The sequence below is a fragment of the Ranitomeya variabilis genome, chromosome 5 (genome assembly GCF_051348905.1).
Source record: "Ranitomeya variabilis isolate aRanVar5 chromosome 5, aRanVar5.hap1, whole genome shotgun sequence".
In the NCBI taxonomy this organism is placed as follows: domain Eukaryota; kingdom Metazoa; phylum Chordata; class Amphibia; order Anura; family Dendrobatidae; genus Ranitomeya; species Ranitomeya variabilis.
The window spans coordinates 427077515-427100144 of record NC_135236.1 but is presented as its reverse complement, the minus strand read 5'-3'; the positions used below and the strand labels follow the sequence as shown (position 1 = coordinate 427100144).

At 44.6% G+C, this 22630-nt stretch overlaps 1 protein-coding gene across 2 annotated transcripts in view; it reads right to left on the bottom strand.

The window, feature by feature from the left end:
• Nucleotides 1–21854, bottom strand: part of TBC1D15 (TBC1 domain family member 15) — a 141729-nt gene extending 119875 nt beyond the window's left edge. The window contains exons 1-3 of one of the 2 annotated variants that reach the window (XM_077265290.1): nucleotides 21687–21854; nucleotides 8996–9094; nucleotides 8401–8475 (exon numbers count right to left, since the gene is read on the bottom strand). In XM_077265290.1, the coding sequence (XP_077121405.1) occupies nucleotides 8401–8475; nucleotides 8996–9094; nucleotides 21687–21710 (198 nt within the window). In that variant the 5' untranslated portion in view covers nucleotides 21711–21854. The remainder of the gene's footprint in view (nucleotides 1–8400; nucleotides 8476–8995; nucleotides 9095–21686) is intronic. The other variant, XM_077265291.1, reaches the window with a different exon arrangement.
• Between the last annotated feature and the right edge of the window lie 776 nt (nucleotides 21855–22630).

The following is a 22630-nucleotide window of genomic DNA, read 5'->3' as shown; positions in this document are numbered from 1 at the left end:
ACCGCATTACAGAATCCTGTAGATAAGCCCCTGATGCCGGTGGGCTTAGCTCATCTTCCATTTTGGGGGTGACAGGTTCCCCCAATAACGCAAAACTGTATGTCAGCTTCACTATAGTGTCGTCACATGACATTGCAATGCTACCTGTGAGAATTAGATTACACATTTCTAATATATTGTTTTATATAATTAAAATAGAGACATAAAAACAGAAAATATTTTTTAGAAACATTAACCATATAGATTTTAAAAGCATTTTTAGAAAGCATTTTTTTTTGTTAGTTTGAAAAACTGTTTTCTGTCTTTTTTGTGTGGAGGGAGGGGGATTATTCTTCATTTCTATTGTATTTGTATATTTTGTTTTAACTTTTTATTTTTGTCCCAAGAGGAGAATTGAAATGTATTTAGCGCAATCGCCATTATGATACACTGGAGACTTGTGTGCAAGTAATATGCAGGTCAGCAAAACGCTGAAAGGTATTTTTTTAAGACCATGCCTTTAGCCAAGTATAATAGGAGATGTAAGATGATAGCATTGAGGGCTATTGTTAGGGCCCCGGCTTCCATAGCTACCCACAAGTGCTTCAATGGATAATAAAGGGAGTCCCCTTTATATTTCTAATCACCTAGATGCCAGAATCACTTTTGACCACGGTGTCTCGAGGGTTAGCCTGCCAGGATCGGCACTAGCACAGATCCAGATTAGGAAATAGCAAGGTTAAGTAATACAGTTCCACACCAACCGCTGATATCATGGGTGGACCGAGTGCACCAGCAAGATCAGCCTGACAAAAATGTACATAGGACAGCAGGAACTGGTACCTGGCTGCCACATACATTTTTTTTTTTTTTTGCTAGCTGGGATCTAATGAAAAGTATAGAACCGTACCTGTCGAATAATTCCAAGCACACAACCACAATTCATGGTGCAGCTCTCATTTGAGGTTTGTGAACAGAATCAAAGATTATTCTTCACGATTTTGTGGGATGAAGAAGGCTGCAAGTAATGGCATGAAAAAAAAAAATAAGACTGCAGCCTGTTTTCTCCCTCGTGTGATATCAGGGGTTGATAGAATATATTTTGTAGATCCTCCACAATCAGGTAGATGCCTAATAATACCATTTATTGACAGAGAAGTACTAGGTTCTATTTTCAGAAAATGGGTATGGAGGGGAAAATAGTTTATCTTTTCAATGCGGTACATTTGAGTATGTGAAAAGTGTAATAACTGCAGCAGTCTGCCAATTACAGCTACCCTGGTGCTGAAGATCACATGAATACACCTTTTCTGTCCACACTGATTAAATGGATTTACACATCAAAATTAGTGATGAGTGAACGCCAAATGTAAAGTTCGGGGTTCGTACCGAAGTCCTAGAGTCCGTGCATGGACCCCAAACAAAAACTTTTTCCCGGAAGTCAGTCATAATGTTCGGGTTCGACAACCGAATAAAGCTTGTTGAATGGCTACACAGCAGCCCTTCAATAAACTTTTAGGCAGTGGACACTTTCGGAGCGGGCACGGCCATGCCAAGTACTGGCATGGCTGTGATTGCTTGGCGCACCATGTGACCCAGTATAAATGCCGGGTGATTGGATGCGCCACCATTCTGTTCCTCGTTCGCTGTAAGTGCGGTTCTCAGTGCCCGAAAAGACTGTTCCTGTGTGCCTGTTGTGTAGACTGCCCTAAAAGTCTGTTGCTCTGTGCCATAAAAACTGTTGCTCTATGGCAAAAAATCCTACTGCTCTGTTGCATAAAAACCTTGTTCTCAGGCAAAAAATCCTATTGCTATGTGCCATATAAACCTTGTACACAGAGGAAAAAATGCTATTGCTTTGGGGAAAAAAAACAACTTGTACTCTGTGTAATAAAAACCTGCTGCTCTGTGGCACAATAGCCTTGAGCAGGGTGCCCAAATCCAGCCTCTTGCCTATTTATTTTTTAGGAAGAAAAACATGAGAAGAGCAGCAAATAGGGGAAGTGGAAGTGATCATGGTGCTGGTGGTGATTGTGTAGCTGCTGAAGGGAGAGGACGTGGTCAATCTGTGCCTGTTACGTGTCCAACTGCACCACCTTCCTAAGGTGCACACAGGCGACAGGACGTTTAGCGTTATTTAGTACGCCTCAGTACCACAGAATGAATGGTGAGGCCAGAACATGTGGAAGCCAAGTTAGTTTGGATGGCTGAGAGTGCCTCCAGTTCCTTCACATTTTCTTCCACCCAGTTCCCTGCAGAAAGCGTTCACTTGGCAGTGGCACCTGAAGATATTAGTCACTGTTCTGACACCTCACGGCCTTGCAAATCATCCCAGCAGTCTGAACCCCAAGTCATGCCGCATTCTCTTCTACTGTTTGACGAGTGCGCTGGCTGGGGTTCCATGACCCATCCACCTGGCACTACCCCAGAAATAGAAGAGACTGAGTGCAAAGATGCCCAACCACTCGTTCTGTTGGAGGATGAGTACGTAGTAGGGCCAGTGCACACAGTCAACCTACCACCACAGCACATCTCTGGGGATGAGGAAACAGGTGCTAACTGCTGCGACTTTCTGAAGTATGCTGACCGTCAAGTGCCTACGCAATGATAGCTGTGTTGCCCGTATTATTACCAGTTCTGATTACCGGGCTTCCACCCTGCTACAAAGACAACGTATCATCCTTAAACCGGGATCGTAAAATACGGGAATACAAGCTCACACTGTTAGAGGCACCACTGACTGCGTTCCTACTTGACAGGGACTCGGTGGAAGACCAAGGCAGAGGAGGAGGAAGTCACCAATGTAGCTGGGTCTACAATGTAGCGGAGGCAGGGTTAGCATCACCGAACTATGTAAACACTTTCTCTGCACGCCACAACATCAGGCACCACCATCTGATACGGTCCTTATCAGCAGGAGGAGTGTTTCCACAACATGGTGGAAGAGTACCTGACCACACATCTACACTTTCAATGGGGTCCATTCATTATACTTTTGGGTCTCCAAATTGGACACATTGCCTGAGCTTTCCCTTTGTGCCTTGGAGGGGCAGGCCTGCCCTGTGGCAAGTGTTCTGTAGGAACGTGTGTTCAGCACGGGAGGTGGTGTGATCACAGACAGGAGCATCCCCCTGTCCACAACCAATGTGGGCAAGCTCACATTCATTAACCCCTTTCTGCCCTCGGACGGGATAGTACGTCCGAGGTCAGAAGCCCCTCTTTGATGTGGGCTCCGGCGGTGAGCCCGCATCAAAGCCGGGACATGTCAGCTGTTTTGAACAGCTGACATGTGCCCGCAATAGGCGCGGGCAGAATCGCGATCTGCCCGCGCCTATTAACTAGTTAAATGCCGCTGTCAAACGCAGACAGCGCCATTTAACTACCGCATCCGGCCGGGCGGAAATGACGTCATCGCCGACCCCCGTCACATGATCGGAGGTCGGCGATGCTTCAGTATTGTAACCATAGAGGTCCTTGAGACCTCTATGGTTACAGATCCCCGGCAGCTGTGAGCGCCACCCTGTGGTCGGCGCTCACAGCACACCTAATTTTCTGCTACATAGCAGCGAACAGCAGATCGCTGCTATGTAGCAGAGCCGATCGTGCTGTGCCTGCTTCTAGCCTCCCATGGAGGCTATTGAAGCATGGCAAAAGTAAAAAAAAAAAGTTAAAAAAAATGTGAAAAAAATAAAAAAAATATAAAAGTTTAAATCACCCCCCCTTTCGCCCCAATCAAAATAAATCAATAAAAAAAAATCAAACCTACACAAATCTGGTATTGCCGCGTTCAGAATCGCCCGATCGATCAATAAAAAAAAAGCATTAACCTGATCGCTAAACAGCGTAACGAGAAAAAAATTCGAAACGGCAGAATTACGTTTTTTTGGTCGCCGCGACATTGCATTAAAATGCAATAACGGGCAATCAAAAGAACGTATCTGCACCAAAATGCTATCATTAAAAACGCCAGCTCGGCACGCAAAAAATAAGCCCTCAACCGACCCCAGATCATGAAAAATGGAGACGCTACGAGTATCGGAAAATGGCGCAATTTTTTTTTTTTTTTTAGCAAAGTTTGGAATTTTTTTTCACCACTTAGGTAAAAAATAACCTAGTCATGTTAGGTGTCTATGAACTCGTAGTGACCTGGAGAATCATAATGGCAGGTCAGTTTTAGCATTTAGTGAACCTAGCAAAAAAGCCAAGCAAAAAACAAGTGTGGGACTGCACTTTTTTTGCAATTTCACTGCACTTGGAATTTTTCTCCCGTTTTCTAGTACACGACATGCTAAAACCAATGATGTCGTTCAAAAGTACAACTCGTCCCGCAAAAAATAAGCCCTCACATGGCCAAATTGACAGAAAAATAAAAAAGTTATGGCTCTGGGAAGGAGGGGAGTGAAAAACGAACACGGAAAAACGAAAAATCCCAAGGTCATGAAGGGGTTAAAATGAACAAGGTATGGATCACAAAGGACTTGTCCATACCTTTGGCAGACTAGATAACTATAAGAGCTGCACCCAGCAATGGTTGGACTATTTGCCACTCGTTTAATTTTTGGGCCTCCCCACAAAAAAAAAAAAAAAGTGTTGGCTACCATTTCCTCCACATCTGGGACCTCGGCCTCCTGGTTCAAGAAAATACTTTGTTTTTGTATTTAATTTCTGTTATTTTTGTAAGTTCCCCATAAAAATTAAAAAAAAAAAAAAAGTTTTGGCTACCTTCTATTTGAACTGTTACACCTACATCACAACACGTACCTAATTCTCGACTTGGAGCCCAGCCTCCTGGTTAAAGATAATGGTTTTGTTTTGTACTTTATGTTATGTTATTTCCATTAGTTCCCCTTAAAAAATGTAAAATATATATATATATATATATATATATATATATATATATATATATATATATATATATATATATATATATATATATATATATATATATATATATATATATATATATATATATATATATATATACATATACATATATACACTCACCGGCCACGGCATGTCCACGTAGTATATTGCTCAGCCCACGAAGTATATTGCCCAGCCACGTCGCATATTGGCCAGTCACATAGTATATTGCCCAGCCATGTAGTATATTGCCCAGTGACGTAGTATATTGCCCAGTGACGTAGTATATTGCCCAACCACGTAGTATATTGCACAGCGACGTAGTATACAGCACAGAGCCACGTACTACACTCACCGGCCACTTTATTAGGTCCAACTTCTTGTTAACACTTAATTTCTAATCAGCCAATCACATGGCGGCAACTCAGTGCATTTAGGCATGTAGACATGGTCAAGACAATCTCCTGCAGTTCAAACCGAGCATCAGTATGGGGAAGAAAGGTGATTTGAGTGCCTTTGAACGTGGCATGGTTGTTGGTGCCAGAAGGGCTGGTCTGAGTATTTCAGAAACTGCTGATCTACTGGGATTTTCACGCACAACCATCTCTAGGGTTTACAGAGAATGGTCCGAAAAAGAAAAAAAATCCAGTGAGCGGCAGTTCTGTGGGCGGAAATGCCTTGTTGATGCCAGAGGTCAGAGGAGAATGGGCAGACTGGTTCGAGCTGATAGAAAGGCAACAGTGACTCAAATCGCCACCCGTTACAACCAAGGTAGGCCTAAGAGCATCTCTGAACGCACAGTGCGTCGAACTTTGAGGCAGATGGGCTACAGCAGCAGAAGACCACACCGGGTACCACTCCTTTCAGCTAAGAACAGGAAACTGAGGCTACAATTTGTACAAGCTCATCGAAATTGGACAGTAGAAGATTGGAAAAACGTTGCTTGGTCTGATGAGTCTCGATTTCTGCTGCGACATTCGGATGGTAGGGTCAGAATTTGGCGTAAACAACATGAAAGCATGGATCCATCCTGCCTTGTATGGAGCATCTTTGGGATGTGCAGCCGACAAATCTGCGGCAACTGTGTGATGCCATCATGTCAATATGGACCAAAATCTCTGAGGAATGCTTCCAGCACCTTGTTGAATCTATGCCACGAAGAATTGAGGCAGTTCTGAAGGCAAAAGGGGGTCCAACCCGTTACTAGCATGGTGTACCTAATAAAGTGGCCGGTGAGTGTATATATTTTATATATATATATATATATATATATATATATATATATATATATATATATATATATATATATATATATATATATATATATATATATTGTAGCGTAGCGCCTACGTGTCTTGGGGGACACTCACTTGGCACGGGATTAATACACTCAGGCACGGATTTCTATCAAAACACAGTCTCTTAGGTTTATTTCTCATAACATAAACCACATCCTCAGGAACTTAGTATCAGTTTGAACACCAACTGGACGTATTCAACTTCACAACAGTTAGTCTCTGACCCCGGTCAGCATTACACACGGTTTTCAGACCGTTACCCGTTGGCACATATTCACAGGTTCCTGGACACCTCTTGGCCTCAGAGGTGCCCCAGACACAATGTCTCTCTCTTTCTTTCACTCTGACCCCGGTCAGTACAACACGGATCTCCATCCGCTACCTGTGGGTGCTGCACAGGTTCTCGGATACCTCTCTTCCTTAGGGGCATCCTTCAAGCATTCTCACTCTGTCTTTCCTTTTCTCTGACCCCGGTCAGTACAACATGAATCTCCATTCGTTACCTGCCATGGCTGCACAGGTTCTCGGATACCTCTCTTCCTCAGAGGCATCCTTCAGACATTCTCACTCTGACCCCGGTCAGTACAACACGGATCTCCATCCGTTCCACAGTCTGGTCTGTGCGAGGTCCAGAGCTCCGCCATGTGCTCTTCAGGGAGCCGACACTCCCAACACATGGGGCTTCCAGCACAGACCATTCAGATTCACACTCAGAGCCCATGTGACCAGCCCTCAGTCACATAGTACCAACCACTCCCACAGGTGGGAGTGTGGATGTGTGGCTAGTTTGTCCCGCCCATCTCACACAACTAGCCTAGTAAGTCTCCCTTACAACTACACCATAGATATACACACTCTTGAGGGACTACAGGTCCCAGAACAACAACATTGCATCAGACTTACCACGCAGACTCCCTCTGCGACACATATCGGCCTTTTACCACTCTGCCAGTCACTGTTTCACCACGATTATAATGACAAATATGCCTCCATGCATATCCCAAGGAGCACACACACAGCGCCCCCTAGCTGCCACAGGGGTCACTACACCACAATAAAAATAAATATATATATATATATATATATATATATATATATATATATATATATATATATATATATATATATATACACACACAAAAAAAACAAAAAAAAAAACACTGTCTTGGCTACCTCCTAGCTTGCCTCTTACACGTACAACCATCTCCACCTCCACCTCGGTCTCCTGGTTCAAGATTTTTCTATTTTTTTATTTCAAGTCCCTATCCCCATTTGTATAGAAGTGCAAGATCCTTCGACCACCCACTCACAACAGAAGCCCTTTAAGTCATTTCCCTATCCACATTTGACTGCAGGGCAATTTCCCTGCTCTTACCCCATTTTGCTTCCTTTTGCAGCACCCTACCTCTTACTACCACCATTTTACAGCACAAAATTTCAGATACCCATTCCCTCTTGGGGTGAAATTTGAATCAGCTTCTGTGGGGTTATTGTTTTCCATGGTGTGTGGGTGAAGTCTGTAAGCTTCTTCTGTGGGGGTACTGTGTCCCATGCTCTGGGGGTGAAATTTTTAACTGGACTGTTAAAATTTTTATATGCTATTCATTTACTTCCTATCCCTTTAAGTCATTTTCCTAGCCACATTTGTTTGCAGGGCAATAGTCCTGCTCTAACCCCCATTTTTCTTCCATTTGCACCCCTGGCCCTTACTATGACTACTTTACAGCCATTTCACAGCTCTCAAGTTCGGGTCTCTATTGACTTATATGGAGTTCAAAGTACGATGTCCAGTTCAAACACGAACCGAACTTTAAAAAAAAAAAAAAAAAAGTCTGCACGAACCAGCTGAACACGGACATCCACGGTTTCCCTCATTTCTAGTCAATATCTGAACACTAGCTTAAGCTTTTGTGGTCAATATCTGTTACATTACAAATATGGATTTTTCCTGTATACTGTACCACCCATGGAAGCAAAGACTGGGCGCTCGGTGTAATGTGTGATCCAAGAGAGTGGCACCCAGGCGGCCAAAATGAGCCTGAAAACTTGTTAATAAAAGGAGCCGGAGCAATATTCAAACTGATTGCTAAGAAATGACTGCTATTAACAATCAATGAACAAAAATGTGCTAATCATATTGAAAGCTATGCCAACATCACTGCTATATCTCGTCCGCCAGGCGGGACCGTGCCCTTAAATTGGCAGTTCGGTGCTTCAGGTGCGAATCCTTGAATTGATCCTCTCTGGACAGGTAACATACCTTTACAGCACAAAGTATATTAGACGAGTCCAGCGTTTCTTCAAGAGGTCTCCAATCTACAATGACTTCCATATCCTTCAAGTCAAATAAAAGACAACAAAAATATGAGATTACATCCAGATACACAAAGAAAGGAAAATGAGCAAATAGCACAGTTCTGTCATAGTAAGTTACATGCTATACATGTAGGAAACTAATTCTGGAAGTGCGTCGCTCTCTGCTGCTATGTGTCCTATTAAAGGTCACTTTGCACATATACAGAAAACGTTTGGAGTGACAGTGCCCCTTGGAAATGTACTATGTGCTAATGAGTACACTTATCCTTCTGCACCGCAGCAGACACATTATACACGTATGAGTGCACTTATCTCCGGCAAATGTACAATGCAAATCCATTACGTCACTATAAAATCACTTAAGCTAATAAAGCGGTCACAGCCATCTTGTATGCTCAGCCAGTAACACATCTGAAGTGATGCCCATTATTCACTTGGAGCAATTCCAGTTCTAGACCGGTACATTAAAACCAATGACGTTACGCAACACTTTCCACCACATATAACCAATTATATACTTCAGATTGAGAAAATGATACCTTCTCTATAACATGCAGGATTCCAGGAATAAGGCTGTCTTGGTCTTCTAATTTCCCACATGATGAATGTATAAAGACCCCTTCCTGCTCATAGACCACCTGCAAAGTAAAAGAAAAGGTTTCAATTCATAAGCAAAAAAATAAATCTCCTTTATCTATGAATACATTATGTTTATTGGGTCTGTAAAGCTTGAATGCTTGCAAAAGTATGGGTTAGTCAGACAGATATCATGTATGAATGCTCGGGGGCTATAATGGTAGTACATGGAAGGTGGAAGGACTGCCTATATAGGCGCATTCTGATGCTGTATATCAATGCTGGAAATTAGCGAAAGCGCAGTTATACATGTCTCAACACCGGTCCCCGCACCCTGCTCCCGACGCCGGGCACCGCACCCTGCTCCTGACGCCGGGCACCGCGCCCTGCTCCCGACGCCACCTCACTTTGCTGAAATTTACATTGGGTTTTCCAAGTAATCTGGCAAACTCATTTGACATTACGTACCCAAACCTTTTAAAGGCTACGCTCACATTTGCGTTGTGCGCCGCAGCATCGGCGACGCAACGCACAACGCAAATGTGAACGCATGAACAACGCAGCGTTTTGTGACGCATGCGTCCTTTTTTTGCTTGATTTTGGACGCACAAAAAATGCAACTTCCTGCGTCCTGTGCGCCCTGACGCGTGCGCCGCAGGGACGCATGCGTCACAAAACGCAAATGCAACGCATGTCCATGCGCCCCCATGTTAAATATAGGGGTGCATGACGCATGCGGCGACGCAGTGGCGCCCGACGCTGCGTCGCACAACGCTAATGTGAACGTAGCCTAAGGCCAACTAAGCAAGTTGTTTGAGTTGTTTGCTGACAGCAATCAGACTCCAATTACACTACCAGGACATATGCAATATGTCATATCTGTAAGTGCTTGCTATGTCTAAAATACTAGGGCTAGAATGTAGCCCGATAGCTTATACCTGACGTTGTACACGCAGTCCGATATGTGGACACCATGGCATGGAGGAGAAGCAGAGCACAATGATAGAGGGCGTGACAGATAGAGATCCAATACCAGTTTTATTAGGATAGGTTTTCTTTAAGCCTTTCATTACTGGAAAGTTGTCCTGTTCTTTCAAGAACCATAACTTTAGAATTTTTCTGTCAATATAGCTGTATGAGGGCTCACTTTTTGCAGGACGAGTGGCAATTTTGAATGACACCATTCATTTTGCTTTTAATTTACAGCAGAAATAGTAAAAAAAAAAATTCCAAGTATAATAAACTAATATTCAAAGGAAAAAAAAAAAAATTTGAAAGAGGCGCCTGCACAGTAGCAGCTATCGGATCACAGCTATAGCAGTACACCGACAGCTGCTACTGCGCAGGCGCCATTTTCAATTTTTTTTTTTTTTTCTTATCTTAGCTGGATAACATCAAAAAAATTTATTATGGCCACACTAACCATGCGATTATGCTGGCACCTGCCTGCAGAAGCATTTTTTGTCTCTTTCTTCAGTATCTTAGGTATTCCTTATTAGTGATGAGCGGATATACTCGTTACTCGAGATTTCTCCAGCACGCTCGGGTGTCCTCCAAGTATTTTTTAGTGCTCGGATATTTAGTTTTTATTGCCGCAGCTGAATGATTTACATCTGTTAGCCAGCATAAGTACATGTGGGGGTTGCCTGGTTGCTAGGGAATCCCCACATGTACTTATGCTGGCTAACAGATGTAAATCATTCAGCTGCGGCAAGAAAAACGAAATCTCCGAGCACTAGAAAATACTCGGAGGACCCCGGAGCATGCTCGAGAAATCTCGAGTAACGAGTATATTCGCTCATCACTATTCATTATGTAAACTAGGGGGCAGGTCAGTGAGGGATCAGTGACCTGTCAGCAGTCTGCATTATGAATATGGTAGATAATCAGAGCATCGCATACACCAGTCCCGCCTTAGGGCACGAGAATCTCATTAACTACCAACTGAAAATAAAGATTAAAAAACAACCACAAGACGGATTTCATCAACCAAGGTATCATTGTAATCAGTGTAACTGCGCCAACCTGACACTGTGTAGGTTACTGAGCACAATCCTGCTGACTGGTTCCCTTTAAGGCTATGTGCACACTTTGAGTATTTGCTTGCAGAAATTTCTGCAAGGTTTCTGCAGCTCTTGGCAGGAAAATGCGTTTTTGTACAGCAATGAAGGCTTCTTTTCAGCTAAATAAAGGTATTTAAAAAAAAAGCTTTGTGATGTAATTTCTTGGTTTAACACCACCTTTTTCATGCTAATGCAGTGGCATCAGGGTAATGGGATTATTGATTGGTGTCAGCAGCTGTCATTGACACCTAGCTCTAGGCTCAGTAATGAAAAGGTGTCAGCCCAACAGCCTCATTACTAAGCCGATAAGTAAACACAAACACACAGTCACCAACCTATGTAGGAGCAATAACAGAATGGACCTACATAGGCTGTAATCAAACAGCAACTGTTAATTTTAAAGAAAAAAATAAATTAAAAAATTGCGTGGACTCTCGCGTAATTGTAATAACCAGCAGAGGGAAAGCCGACGGCTAATGTGAATATTCTGGGAAGAAGCCAATAGCCATAAAGGTTCCCAGGCTATTAATATCATCTCACAGCTGTTTTATTAGCTTTTACTGGCTAGTTTACAGGGGGAACACAGAAAAAAATTGACGTAGTGTCCCCCTATAAAATCTAACCAGCAAAGGCTAGGCAGACAGCTGCGGGCTGATATTAATAGCCTAGTAATGGGCCATGGATATTGTCCTGCTCTCAGACTAAAAACATCACACACTGAGAAAAAAAAGTCCTTTATTTGAAATAATGACAGACTCCTTTAGTGAATCTTAATTAAACCATACTCACCGAATGCCTAATCCACTGACGCCAACATCTCCTGCTACAAATATAAAATAAACCACAATATTCCTCACCTGTCTGCAGAGAAGATAATCCATAATGTCCCACGATGATCCTCATGACTTTGAGAGAAGTCAATCATATGACTGCTCTCAAAGACAGCCGGTGATACACTGACAGGAGGTAATCACTCCCCCAGTGTATCACTGAGCTGCCGTGAGAAAGTTCTCTCACAGCGGTGCCGAAAGTGAGAGCACCGGAGCTGATCAGCTGATGAACTCCGGTGAATTCTCTCAAAGAAGCTCAGTGATACACTGCGGGAGCGATTACCTCCTGTCAGCTTATCGCCGGCGGCCGGGTAGAGTGGTCATATCTAAAGATGTGACTGTTCTACATGTGAGATCGCCGTGGGACATTCGGAATTACGTGGACTATGGCAGACAGGTTAGTACGGTATATTTTTATTTGAATATGTATGTAATTATTTTACTTTATTTTTGCTGCTGATAACAGCAGACATAGCCTGATGGGAACAGCAATCTCATCAGCCCATGCCTGCTGACCTGCGGTAACATGACCCAGCAGTGCTCTGACTGACAGTCTTACCAGCGGTAACATTACCGCGGGTCATAGTCACAACTGCGGGGTCTGTTATGGTTCTGGTGGTAAGAACACATGAACTGACCTGATAGGTAAACCAAAAAATAGGACAAGCTCTGGGAATGTGGGAACTTTACTGACCGCAATCCTGATCCTATCAACACACACTATAGGCAGCCGTGGAGCATTCCTAACTCGGCCTAGACGCCTCTGCACAGCCTGAGAAACTAGCTACCCCTAGAGAGAAACAAAGCCTCACTTGCCTCAGAGAAATTTTCCCCAAAGTGAGAGCAGCCCCCACAAATAATGACGGTGAGTTAAGAGGAAAACACAAACATAGAAATGAAAATAGGTTTTAGCAAATGAGGCCCGCTAATAACTAAATAGTCAGAGGATAGCAAGGAATCTGTGCGGTCAGTATAAAATGCTACAAAAATTATCCACGCAGAGAATACAAAAAGACCCCCACACAGACTCACGATGCGAGGGGCGCAACTCCGCACCCCAGAGCTTCCAGCTAGCAATCAAATAGCATATAAGCAAGCTGGACTGAACTCATCATATACTGAGAAACATTTTCAAATAGCAATGAGCAAACATAGACTAGCATAAACTTAGCTTCTCCACGGGGAGACAGGTCACAAGGGAAGTCCCAGAGAGATCTGAACCAGTACTGAATACAACGACAGCAGGCGACAAGTAAAGGTCCAGGTGGAGTTAAATAGGCAGCAAGCCTAGCAGGAAACGAGGCAGCTGGAGCCCAGCTACAGACCAGCCGTAACACTCAAAGCCACCAGAGGGAGCCCATGAACAGAACTCACAAAGTACCACTCACGACCACAGGAGGGAGCCCGAGAACGGAATTCACAACAGGGGTCATGCTGACATGACAGCGTCTCCCCGCAGCGCTCTGACCGACGGTCTTACTGGCAGTAGTGTTGCTGCCGATACCAACCACAATGTCAGTGTTTCCCATGTTGTCACACAGATAACAGCGTGGGAAACACCTTAGGAAGCTGGTAAAAATGCAAACAAAAACTCAGCAAATCCGAAAAACATTTTTAGACTGAATCAATTGAAGTCAATGGGTGAAAAATGCTGCAGAAACGCACATAGAATTGACATGCTGCAGAAAAAAATTGCACTGCAAATACTCAAGGAAAATTACTGATCATGTGCACAACACTTCAGGATTATCATTGAATTACGGTAGTTTGCATAAGGATTCCATAGGGTTTTTGGCCCATTTCCATGCAGAGAAAACGCATTAAAAAAACCGCACAGTGTGCACACAGCCTTAGTCTGCCGTCACACTATCAGTATTTGGTCAGTATGTGTAAGCCAAAACCAGGAGTGGAACAATCAGAGGAAAAGTATAATAGAAACATATGCACCACTTCTGTATTTATCACCCACTCCTGGTTTTGGCTTACAAATACTAATGTAAAATACTGACCAAATACTGCTAGTGTGACGGCAGCCTTAATCTGTATTGTACGTGAGATATTAAGAATAAAGCCCTTGATTGACATTATGGCAGCAAGAAAAGATTAGTGTGAAGCTACCTTTACTTCCTAATTCTGTGTGTTAAGGATGAAAGGTCACAGTCAGATATGGTCATCACTCCCCACAAAGCCTTCCAGTGACCCCAGGAAGAAGCAGAAGCTAGGCTTAATGTCATCATTACCAAACGGGAGAGGCCATATCTTGCAAAAAGGTGACAAGATGCACCCTACACAAGCTCCGATCCCCCTGCACAGCGGTATCAGAACTGGGCCAACTTCAGCTCCGAGCACAGCACTAACCCTGAGGCCAAGTCTATAACAGCAGACCATACAAAAGCGTTGCTGCCTGTGGGAAGCTGCCTGTGGGGAGCTGCCTGTGGGGAGCTGCCTGTGGGAAGCTGCCTGTGGGAAGCTGCCTGTGGGAAGCTGCCTGTGGGAAGCTGCCTGTGGGAAGCTGCCTGTGGGAAGCTGCCTGTGGGAAGCTGCCTGTGGGAAGCTGCCTGTGGGAAGCTGCCTGTGGGAAGCTGCCTGTGGGAAGCTGCCTGTGGGAAGCTGCCTGTGGGAAGCTGCCTGTGGGAAGCTGCCTGTGGGAAGCTGCCTGTGGGAAGCTGCCTGTGGGAAGCTGCATGCGGTTCTTGTCACACGGCTATCAGCCTGACAGCTCATATGGCCATTTGTACAGCCAGCCTGCTGCACGTCGGATTGGAGCTCAGGAGTTGGGAAGGAATTCTTAGTACTCACATTTCGGGTCTCTTGATCTATACAGGGCCAACAGCACTGAATAAAACACTTTATACAAAGGACCATAAAAGATCCTAAATATATTCACAAAATACGCAATAATGAAATGTAGTTCACTTAGAGCCAGATTATTCGCAGAACACACGGCACAAACATGTTTTGACCAGTGGTGTTCTCGGTGCTTATATGTTATAAAAAATTTTAAAAAAAGGGGGAAAGGAAAAAAAAAAAACCAACAGTGGCAGTAGACTTCAACTATAGGTTTGTGTTTATATCTATAATCCCGCCATTCACTATTCACCTCACTATCCAATAATCCAGAACGATTGACACTTTCACTCCCTTCACAGTCCTAAAGTGCAGGCCCCGTCACCAACCTCAGACCCGTACACTTCTATAAAAGAAACAACTGACAATATCCAATAGGGAATGATCTCCCAATTCCCTAATACCCAGGGATCCACTTGCTTCCCGCACTTTGTTATTCACTTTCCGCCTATAAACTGGTCATAGAAGTTACCAGAATCTCTGCTCCTTTTGTTCCTACAACCTGCACCCCGTCCCTCGCCTGTCAGTATCTGCCTAAAATACCTGTCTGTAACCTCTGTGTCATCTTTTCCTCCTCATTCAAACATACTGTAATAACCAGTTACCAAAAAAGATCCTTTTAGCAGAATTACAGACCTGCCTCTAATCTCCCATTTATTGCTAAACTCCTGGAAACTCTCGGTTTACCTTCCCCAATATGTTATGTCTCTGATAACTCTCTTCTTCTCCCCTTACAATCCGGCATCCAGACTGTGGCTTCCACAGAAACTGCCCTTATTAATGTCTCTAATGATCTACTAGCAGCTAAATCTAATGGTCACTACTACCGGATGATTCTCCTGGATCTCTGCAGCATTCGACACGGTGGATCACCAGCTCCTCATCACCATGCTCCGCTCCATCGGCCTCAAGCATTCAGCCCTCTTGGCTCTCCTACCTCTAGGGCTGTCAAGGTTCCTCAAGGCTCAGACCTAGGCGCCCTCCTCTTTTCTCTATACACCGCCCCTATTGGACAAGCCATTTGGTTCTCAGTACAATCTCAATGCCGAGTACACCCAATTATGCACCTCTTCTCCTGACATCACCATGCATTACTACAAAATCTCACCTAGCCAAATCAGTTCTCATGCTTCGCACTGACGAGGGCCAACAGCCCGAAACACCGTGTCTGCGAATTGAGATACTGATTTGGCTTTTATCCTAAGTCATATTGCACGACTCGTTAAAGGGTTGATTGTGACTTGTAGGATCGCTACTTCCAATAGGTGGCGCTGTAGAGTTTAAGTCCTCTTTTTCTCAGAAGAGGCAATTTGCATACAAAATACAAGGGATTGTCTGTCCACTGTCTCTAACATCATGTTCTCACTATCTAAAACTGAATCGCTCCAAAACTAAAACCTATTTACAGCTGATATTTTAGTATGCGCGCTGTCTTAGGGTTAAATTTTTACATAGTTCATCACCGCTCTACATCTCCTCACTCATCCACACTATCTGGGCTCCCAGTTCTCCTAATGACCCAAAACTAACAAGCTTCATAATCTGAATTTCCCACCCACGTCTCAAAAACTTTTCCTGTGCTGTGACAATTTTCTGGAATTTGCAACCTCAGACAATCTGGCTAATCGCCAATATCCATAATTTTAACCCCTTCCTGATGGGGCGATTTTCCATTTTCTCTCCTCTTCTTTAAAGAGCCATAAAATTTTTATTGTTCCATCCACTCAGCCGTATGAGGGATTTTTTTTTTTTTTGCAGGACGAGTTGTACTTTTGAATAACACCATTCATATTATGTGATGCACGTGGGAAAACCACTAAAGTACAGCAAAATAGCGAACAAAGCGCAATGTGCAATTGCAATTGTTTTTTGGGGTTTATGTTTAACATGTTCACGATTTGGTAAAAGTGACCTGGCTATAAGATTCTCCAGGTCAGTACGATAATGCAGATGTTGAACGTGTATAGGTTTTGTGGTTTTTTTTTATTTAAAGTGGTGAAAAAAAATTGGGGAATTTGTATATAAAAAAATTTTTTTATTTAACTGCAGCGCTGTCAGTGATTCCAAGACATTGGAAAACAACCCACACTCCCCTAATATCGGAATGGTTTGCCGAGATGGTTAATATTTGTAGGACGGAAGATAGCTCTGGACGCGGTGATAGTTCTAGGAGATTGTGGAGCGACTATTCCAATAGATGGGTCGTCCTCTTGTGAAGTGGTTCTGGGTTGTTGTCGTGTGCTTACCTCAAGATTGTCACCTCATTTTCCGCATCTTTCCCTCCCTTTTTCCATACCCCTTCTCCCTGTTACCCCCACCTTCTTTCATCCCTCTTCTCCCTTCTAATCCTCCCACCCTCTCTCACCCTCCTGTTTTTTTTTTGCACCTGCAATGTTGACAAGTTGTTAAGTCCTGCATGACTTATTTGATTAGAATATATTTGATCGAATGTTATGATTTTTGTATTTTCAATATTGCTTAATAAAAACAAATTGAACATAGAAAAAAAACAAAAAAAACAATTTGTGTCGCCATTTTCAGTAATGTTTTCAACATCTAGTTGATGGGGCTGTGTGGGGACTTATTTTTTGCACCCTGAGCTGATGTTTTTTTATTAAAACCATTTTGAATGATGCGACCCCCAGCCAGAAAGCATTAAGTGCCGCTGTCACACACTAACAGCGGCATTTAACAAGTTAACAGCAGCAGGCCTAGCTCTGACCCAGCCACGGCTGTTAAATGCAGATGATGGCCGAGTAACACAGCCATCATCTGCCAGGAAAGATCTGGACTTGGCTTGCGAGCCTGCATATGATAGAACAGTGCGTTTTATGTTGGTAAGGGGTTAAGAGTGCCCTGGACCATATACTACAAGCCTTTTTACCTTTTGCAGCACTCCCACTTCCTCAGACTGTAAGCCTGCGAGCGGGGCCCTCACACCTCTTGGCATATGTAGAATTATGTGTTACTCTATAATGTCTGATATTGTTTGTACGTGTCCCCTCTGAATTGTAAATATGTTGGCGCTAAAGAAATACAATTATTACTATTATTATTATTTATTATTAACAAATATAAAGGATCAAAATGACAAACAATGAAAATAAAATCTGTTCTACTTTACTAAATCTCCCAATCCCCAGGGGGTGTATGTTCAGGGAATTGTCAGGGGGAGGAAAGGGAAGCCTGGAAAAGCACACTCCTAGCTCTAGCATGAAAGGAAGTAAGAAGTTATACACATTCAGTATCCAGCTACAATATTACCACCAGGCATGCCTGCCAGGAAGGTATACATAGAGAAGAGGAGTGCCTAAAACCTGTTAGCCAACAATCAAGTTAGCTCCAGAAGATGTAAACTAGTTCCTAACGTCTTAAGTGCTTTGTTGGTCCCTTGGATAACGCTGGTTGCATTGGCTCATACAGCAGTGCACATCTTTTTGGTCAACTGAAAATATGAATGAACGTTAATGGCTGCTGCACAAATGCAACATAGCTAATATATTCAGTCTACAAATGTGTGCACTTGGACAGCTTCCCCAGCGAACTGTAGGGGGGTTTCATTCTGGGGTGACGTATGGTGATCACAGCTGTGACTGTGGTTTAAGTTTGGGGGGCATAATGTGATTGGGGATGAGGTTGTTCCTATGTCAGATTTCTTCCCAGGATCAAGGAGTTTGAGCAAAATTGCAAAGACATGCCAAATATTGGTCAGTGTCAGATCAAAATCTGCAATGAAAGTCTATGGGTCAGTGAACAATTCTGACAGCACTCAGTCGAGATCCATTTTTCACTGACTCATGGGTAAGAGAAGGTGGAAAAACTTTTTTTTCTCAACAATGGAAAAAAAAAAGACAACTGATGAAAATCAATGATGAAAGTCGCTCCGTTGTTCTTTGACAGGTACAGTAATGGATCGGGACTATTTCACCTTTTTAGTCAGGCTGAGTTTCTGCATCAATAACAAAAGACGCTGTGCAGATCTCAGCCCCACACCTCACAGAATGATTGCAGTCAGCAGTGCCGCAGACCTAATGTGTATGGAGGTCTCCTGACTACCCCCCAACGACCCTCCTTAAATTTATACCACAGTATCAGGATCAGTATGCTGCACTCACATTACCTTTTAGTGGGGGGTACCATAGACCCTTGTGTATGTACATTATATAGCAGAGCTAGTCTCTGCTAATTAAAAGGGTTATTCATTCTCATTATACTAAATGGGTAAAAGTGCTTGTAAAAAAAAGAAATAAATAAAAACACGTTCATTTACTTATTATTAGCATGGGCCCATTCATAAGGTTATCTTACACATCCCAATGTGGGACTTGTGAGACTTAGTATTCCAAAATCATTAATTAAAAATGCCCTTTATTTGAAGGGCAATGCCTTTAATTTTATTGTTTACTGTTTGTTGCCTAAATCACCGACCACCTCTGCACTCTATCAGTGGTGGCTGGTTACCTAGCCAAAGTATTGGATGCTTACAAAATTGTTTCAATAAAACTTATAAAAGCTCCTCTGAGGCTGACAGGCTTGGACTGTTCGTTTCTGATCCGAGATCACAAAGAAGTGCACGGACTGGCCAGCGCCTATAGTGACACGAGCATTACAAGTACATAGATTTAGGCTATGTGCACACGTTGCAGATTAGGCTTAGGAATTTCTGGTGCGGATTCTGTCTCCTGGCAGAAAACGCACCTGCGTTTTTTTGTGCATTTTTGCTGCGGTTTTCTTGCGGATTTGCTGCGTTTTTTACCCCTGCGGTTTTCTATAATGGAATGGGTACAAAAACGCTGCAGATTCACAAAAAAGAAGTGACATGCTACTTCGTTTAAACCGCAGCGTTTCCGCAGCGTATTTTCCGCAAAGTGTGCACAGCATTTTTGTTTTCTCATTGATTTACATTGTACTGTAAATCAATTGCAGATCTGCAGGGTTTCCGCACTGCAAACAACGCTGCGGATCCGCAGAGAATCCGCAACGTGTGCACATACCCTTACAGTATATGAAGAGGTCACGCTCCGGATGGGAGAGCCGAAGACCTGTCTGTGCAGTCCGACTGAGCCTTAAGGCCATGTGCACACGCTGCGGATTCCGTTGCGGAATTTTCAGCAGCGGTTTTGATAAATCCGCAGTGCAAAACCGCTGCGGTTTTTACTGCGGATTTATCGCGGTTTTTATTGCGGTTTCCACTGCGGGTTTTCACCTGCAGTTTCCTATTGGAGCAGGTGGAAAACCGCTGCGGATTCCGCACAAAGAATTGACATGCTGCGGAAAATAAACCGCTGCGTTTCCGCGCGTTTTTTTCCGCAGCATGTGCACTGTGGATTTCATTTCCCATAGCTTTAAATGGTACTGTAAATGCATTGGAAACTGCTGTGGACCCGCAGCTGCGGAAACGCTGCAGATCTGCAGCTGCGGAAACGCTGTGGATCCGCAGCAAAATCCGCAGCATGTGCACATAGCCTAAGACAATTAAGGCTCATTCACATGACAGTTTTTCACATATGTGTTCTATCTGATGTTTTCACATGTTTGTGTATTCGTGTGTACCCAGTGATCATCACAAAATCTCGAACACTTGTCAGATATTGATCAGAGTCACAGATCAAATGCAAATCTTTGGGTCCGAGATTAACAATGGACAGCTCTTGAATGCCATCCATTTTTAACAGAATGGTAGGTGAAGCTTGAGAAACCTCCATTGAGTTTTCTTTTATTATAGACGAAAAACACAGATGTACAGGTGTTAGGTGATGGATACAGCCGGAGCCGCAGCAATGTGTACAAGTGTCAGGTGATGGATAGAGCCGGAGCCGCAGTAATGTGTACAGGTGTCAGGTGATGGATACAGCAGGAGCCGCATCATTGTGGACAGGTGTCAGGTGATGGATACAGCCGGAGCAATGTGTACAGGTGTCAGATGATGGATAGAGCCGGAGCCGCAGCAATGTGTACAGGTGTCAGATGATGGATAGAGCCGCAGCCGCAGTAATGTGTAGAGGTGTCAGGTGATGGACACAGACAGAGCATTGTGTACAGGTGTCAGGTGATGGACACAGCCACAGCCGCAGCACTGTGTACATGTATCAGGTGACGGATACAGCCGCAGAATTGTGTACAGGTGTCAGGTGATGGATACAGCCAGAGCATTGTGTACAGGTGTCAGGTGATGGATAGAGCCGGAGCCGCAGCAATGTGGACAGGTGTCAGGTGATGGGTACAGCCAGAGCCGCAGCAGTGTGTACAGGTGTCAGGTGATGGATACAGCCAGAGCATTGTGTACAGGTGTCAGGTGATGGATAGAGCCGGAGCCGCAGCAATGTGTACAGGTGTCAGGTGATGGATACAGCTGGCGGCCGCAGCAATGTGTACAGGTGTCAGGTGATGGATACAGCCGGAGCAATGTGTACAGGTGTCAGGTGACGGATACAGCCGGAGCAATGTGTACAGGTGTCAGGTGACGGATACAGCCGGAGCATTGTGTACAGGTGTCAGGTGACGGATACAGCCGCAGTAATGTGTACAGGTGTCAGGTGACGGATACAGCCGGAGCAATGTGTACAGGTGTCAGGTGACGGATACAGCCGGAGCATTGTGTACAGGTGTCAGGTGACGGATACAGCCGCAGTAATGTGTACAGGGGTCAGGCGCACAACATAACACCAGCACATTAGTGTGCACAAAGACCACCAGAGCCCAGGATCTCTTCTGCCCCGGTTACTAGGCACACTGTCAGGGCGGCCACCATTGCACAGCTCCCAGCACAGACAGCTCATTGCAATGCGGACAGCCATGATTACACGTCACTAGGAGTCCGTGTCTGCCCGCTACCACTCCGCATGCACACTATAAGTGAGGCTTGCAGCCGCTTCCGGGAACCCCGACACAAGCAAACTTCCTTTTTCCGTTACCTTTCCGGTGGCAGGCGCCGCCATCTTGCCTACGAGTGTTTACGATGACGTCTCGCTCCTCACGTGTCCAGGAACACACGTCCTGGAGGCAGTTGCGCACGCGCGGTGCTGTCTTCAACGTCCCTAGGCGAGCACGTGATGTGTCCCGGGCTGCTGACACTTGTCAGCTGGTGGTGATGCTGGCGAGCTCCAGGAATGACATTGTGAAGGGCGGGACGTGGCGCTCAGGCCTGTGCTCCCTGTCTGTGGGGAGGGGAGCAATGCGATGGCGCGCCCCCTCTGGAGAGTCGGTTGTATTGCAGCCATGGTAATTCGCAGGTCGCATTGACCATCACTGGTGGCTATGAGTGGCCGTGGCTTCCTAGCCAAGAGCGACTGGCCAGTTCTGTGGTCATGAAAGTTCAATCTAATTTTACTGTGATGACCTGCGTCCTCACCATGGCCGCACAGTGGAATAAATGGCTGTGACATAGGCCGACCATCCGCACAGACCCTTGGGGTACAGTCCACGTTCCGGATGGAGCAGCGCTGTGGCCACGGCGTAAGATCGCTGCCGTCTATTGAACGCAGGTGACTCCGCATGTGATCACTGAACCGTGCGCGTCCAATGCACTCTACTGGTGTAATGTCTCTTCCGTCTCCGCTAGAGGAACTGACATGGTGTGGAACCCCTCGCTGTCCCCGCGGGCGGTCCGCACAGTGGACGCAGGAATCCTGGACATCACATCTGGCCCCTGCGGGTTCCGCGCTGCATCAAACCGGCAGCAATTCCTGGACTTGGGAAGCTACCCTAACCGGACGGGGGATCTCTCGTTACTGACCTGTCATTGCCAAGGGTCTGATGTAAGCCGTAGGAGGCACAGCGTCTTTTAATGAATTTAGGCGGCCCGTGTGCCAGACCCACATTACATTTTGTGGTGTAAATCATAGCAATTCGGTTGGGC